This window comes from Penaeus chinensis, chromosome 34 (genome assembly GCF_019202785.1).
Source record: "Penaeus chinensis breed Huanghai No. 1 chromosome 34, ASM1920278v2, whole genome shotgun sequence".
Taxonomy (NCBI): Eukaryota; Metazoa; Arthropoda; class Malacostraca; order Decapoda; family Penaeidae; genus Penaeus; species Penaeus chinensis.
In genome coordinates, this window is record NC_061852.1 from 525527 (window position 1) to 530526 (window position 5000).

The window sequence follows — 5000 nt, forward strand, 5'->3', positions numbered from 1 at the left end:
AGTGCAAACCTTAGCAATGTTATATAGTAAGTTGTAATCAAAGTTGTGGATTGAATGGTTAAAATAGACGAATAAACAAAATAATAATAATATGATTGTGACTGCCGGAAGTAAGAAAATAATGAGTCAGATACAGTGTGTGTGTGTGTGTGTGTGTATGTGTGTGTGTGTGTGTGTAGAAAACATATATCATTATCAGAACATGTATCATTATTACATATTTTTACTACAATTACTGTTACTATCGTTGTTATTGGTATTATCCCAACCGTCATTGGCTTTACAATTATTTATTTTCGTTAATTATGCAAAGCTAATACGACATTCAACGAGCGTCCAGTGGGAGCCAATTACTGTCCACATGCGAAAAACAGGAAGAGAGAAAAATCTAAAAAACACGACATTAATTAGACATAATGAATGGTCTCAGCGCGTAAAGAAAATACATTTCAGTTCGCATTTTCTTTGCTTTATTTCTTTCTTTTTCATTTTTATCTTTATATGTATATATATATTTTTTCTAGTTTTGTTTATGCAGCTTTTATTTTCTCGTGAGATATTTCCTCCCTTTTTCTTGGATTTAAATGATTGTTTCTAAATACTTTCTTATTATTTCCTTCCATTTTTTTTAGGGTGGATTTGGTTAGTCATTTCGTATATGTGAGGGAAAAGCTTTCATCTTAAAAAAAAAAAAAAAAAAAAAAAAGAAGATTATTCATATATATTAGACAGGTCGACATTACCCAATGAAATCCAGGTTAAAGTTGGCTTAGCACTGTGGGGAACCGGCAGAGGGGGAGGGGGAGCCATAGGGGGAGGTCTGGGTAAGGGGTGTGGGTATGTGGGTATTGTGTGGGGGGGATGGGGGTACCCTTTGCTTACCATGTTACTTAGTCGGCGGAAAGCTATTGTTTTAACCTCTTCGTATTAGCCAAGAGAAGGGCGAAGAATTTGGTAAAAACGGGAGGGAGAGAGAAGGAGATGAAGAAGGAATGAGAGATAATGGCCTAATGATATCAGTGAATTAGATATTATAATGCTGAGAGTAAAATGCAAGAGTGGTTTTAAATGAGAGGTATTTGAGAGAGATAAAGTGGGAAGAGGAGGGAGCAAGAATGAAAGAGAGAGAAAAAAAAGGAGAGGAGGGAGGGAGAAAGAGAGGGAAAATGAGAGAAAAAGGGAAAGAGGGAAAGGGGGATAAGTGCGAGTATGAGAGAGGGAGAGGAGAGAGACAGAGAGAGAGAGAGGGTGGGATTGAGAGCGAGGAAGAAAGAGAGAGAGAGAGAGAGAGCCATATTATTACAGAACATTTAACTTTCCATATTACAAGTATAGTAATGAATTATAGATTTTCTTTCATATTATACTTTATGATATTATTAATAATGGCACTATTATAAAACGATGATGATGATGATGATTTAATTATGATAGCAATGTGAATAACATTAATGATGATAATGATAATGATAAGGATGATAATAAAAGTAATAGTAATGATAAAACTAAGTAAAACAATAATGATAACAATAACAGTAAACGATGAGGATGACAATTATTGATAGTTCATTTATAAATACTCTCAAAAGGTATAATAGAGATAAGCAGAAATATATATAAATAAGAGATATATACTGATATGTTAGCTTGTATAAAAATAAATATAAATAAATAATAAAAAATAATAATAATAAAAATATATATATATATACATATATGTGTGTGTGTGTGTGTGTGTGTGTGTGTGTGTGTGTGTAGAATGTATATAGATAGATAGATAGAGAGAGATAGAGAGAGAGAAAGAGAGAGAGAAAGAGAGAAATTGATTGAGTGACTCATTGGCTGACTGTCTCGTAGATGGAGTGAAAGACACATAGACAGACAGATAGACAGAGGGATAAATTGATAGAAATACAGACAGACGGCTAGAAATAGAGATAAACACACGACTAACTAAACAGACAGACCTACAAACAGAAAATAAATCCACAAATCCGCACACGAAAATCATCAGGCAAGCAAGAAGTCCCCATTGGCATTGGCACATAAAAAAAAAAAAATAAATAAATAAATAAGCACAAGAAAAGTTCCCTCCGACGCACAAGTTTGTCCCGGATGAGTACCAAATGTTACATGCAAACTTTGGGCAGATGTGTCTTGATGTTCTCTCGTTTGGGACGCGTGCGAAATGAGAGAGAGGAGCAGAGGGTAATAAAGAGGGAAGGAGAGGGAGGAGGAGTGGGAGATAAAGAGAGAGGAAGAGGGAGGAGGAGAGGGTGATAAAGAGAGAAGGAGAGGGAGGAGGAGTGGGAGATAAAGAGAGAGGAAGAGGGAGGAGGAGAGGGTGATAAAGAGAGAAGGAGAGGGAGGAGGAGTGGGAAATAAAGAGAGAGGAAGAGGGAGGAGGAGAGGGTGATAAAGAGAGAAGGAGAGGGAGAAGGAGTGGGAGATAAAGAGAGATGAAGAGGGAGGAGGAGAGGGTGATAAAGAGGGAAGGAGAGGGAGGAGGAGTGGGAGATAAAGAGAGAGGAAGAGGGAGGAGGAGTGGGAGATAAAGAGAGAGGAAGAGGGAAGAGGAGTGGGAGATAAAGAGGGAAGGAGAGGGAGGAGGAGAGGGTTATAAAGAGGGAGGAGGAGGGAAGAGGACGTGGAGGCGAGAAAGAAGGACGAGGAGGAAGATAAAGAGGGATGGAGAGGGAGACAGGGGGTGATAAAGAGGGAAGAAGATGGACTGGGAATAAGAAATTGAGCAAGTAATTAAAATATTGATAAAAAAAATGACGAAGAAAGAGCGATAAGAAAAGAAAATGAGCAAGGAAAATTTGGAAGAAGGAAATAAATGAAGTTTAATTAGAAAAAAAGAAAAAGAAAAAATGAGAGAGAAAATTCATCTTAAGAGAGTGAAAAAATGAGAGACACTTAGACGAAAATAGAGAGAGAGAGAAGAAGAAGAAAAAAGAAAACCGAAAAAGTTCACTAAATCTGGCATAAAATACTAATTGTCGCGAAGATGAAGATAAATTCTGAAGGAGAAAGGAAGAGACGAAGACAGAATAAACAGGAAGAGATGCACATGAGATGAGAAAAGGTGATACCTACTCAGACCAAAGGAGTGAGAAAGAGCATAATCTTCTTGAAGTCTTAAGGAAGAGTTGGAAGTTTAAGAGAAAAGAAAGAAGTTTGGCGTGAAGGGAGAATATTAAGTGATGTTATGCAGAAAGGAAATGTAGGAATGATGGTGGTGCGCCGTGGGTGATGGTGGCAGTAGTGGTTGGTGTCATGGTTTCATGGTGTCATGGTGTCATGGTGTAACAGCCAAGGTACTGACGTTATGGATGACATTGTTACTGATATCGTTCCCGGACAAATTACCTAGATATATAGATAGATAGACCATGTATGTATGTGTATACATATTCAAATATATGTATATATGTATATGTGTATATGTACATATATATATATATATATATATATATATATATATATATGTATATATATATATATATATATATATATATATATATATATATATATGTGTGTGTGTATGTGTGTGTGTGTGTGTGTGTGTGTGTGTGTGTGTGTCTGTACTTATATCTGAATACACACACATACACATATTTAAATATATATATATATATATATATATATATATATATATATATATATATGCATATATATGTGTATATATATATATATATATATATATATATATATATATATATATACACACATATATATATGCATATATATATAAATATATATATATATATATATATATATATATATATATATATATATATATATATGTATATATATATATATATATATATATATATATATGTATATATATATATATATATATATATATATATATATATATATGTATATGTATATATGTATATATATATATATATATATATATATATATATATATATATATATATGTATATGTATATATGTATATATATATATATATATATATATATATATATATATATATCTACGAATATGTATATGTATATTTATATATATATATATATATATATATATATATATACATACATATGCATATGTATGTATGTATGTGTATGTATATATATATATATATATATATATATATATAGATAGATAGATAGATAGATAGATAGATACTATATATATATTATATATATGTATATATATAAATATATATATATGTATATATATAAATATATATATATATATGTATATATAGCCTACCACCATCAACAACACACTATAACCCCAATACCACCCTCACACACACACAAAAAAACACAACAGCCAATAAACATAAATAAAAGATCATTCTAACCCCTCCCCCCCCCCCCCTCTTTCCCTCTCCGCAGTCTCGCCGAGGGTCGTGGTGGTGCCAATCCTCTCCTGCATCTTCGGCTTCCCTGTCCTCGTCCTGTTGGTGATCTGCGGCCTGCGTTACAGGGCGCGGCGGGCGAGGACTGCAGCCAAGAAATCCCATGCGTGTGTATTAGAGGGAAGGGGTGTTTTTTGGTGGGGAGGGGGAAGGGGTAAGAGGGGGGAATTTGTTTTCTTTTGTGTGTGTTTTTGTTTTTTTTGTTTCTTTTTTGTTTTTTGTTTTTGTTTTTGTTGTTTTTTTGCTGGCGTGTGCGTGTGCTTTCTTTTCTTTTCTTTTTCACTTAATGTTGTTTTAGGGTATTGTGATTCTTTTTTTTCTTCGTCTTCTTCTTCTTTTTTGTTTGTTTTGTATCTATCTATCTATCTATCTATCTATCTATCTATCTATCCATTTATCTATCTATTTATCTATCTACTCATCTCTATCTCTCTCTCTCTCTCTCTCTCTCTCTCTCTCTCTCTCTCTCTTTCTCTCTTTTATTAATTGTTCATTTATTTTATTTTCTCATATATTCTTTTTCGTGTTTCTCTTCAATCTACCTTCCTTTTATTCTTGATTATTTCTTGCTTTTTCCTCACCTTCCTATCGATCCAAATATTTTCAT

General features: G+C 33.3%; 1 protein-coding gene across 1 annotated transcript in view; it reads left to right on the top strand.

The window, feature by feature from the left end:
- Nucleotides 1-5000, top strand: part of LOC125043466 — a 91127-nt gene that overhangs the window by 78958 nt on the left and 7169 nt on the right. The window contains exon 3 of the mRNA XM_047639555.1: nucleotides 4371-4500. Within this exon, the coding sequence (XP_047495511.1) occupies nucleotides 4371-4500 (130 nt within the window). The remainder of the gene's footprint in view (nucleotides 1-4370; nucleotides 4501-5000) is intronic.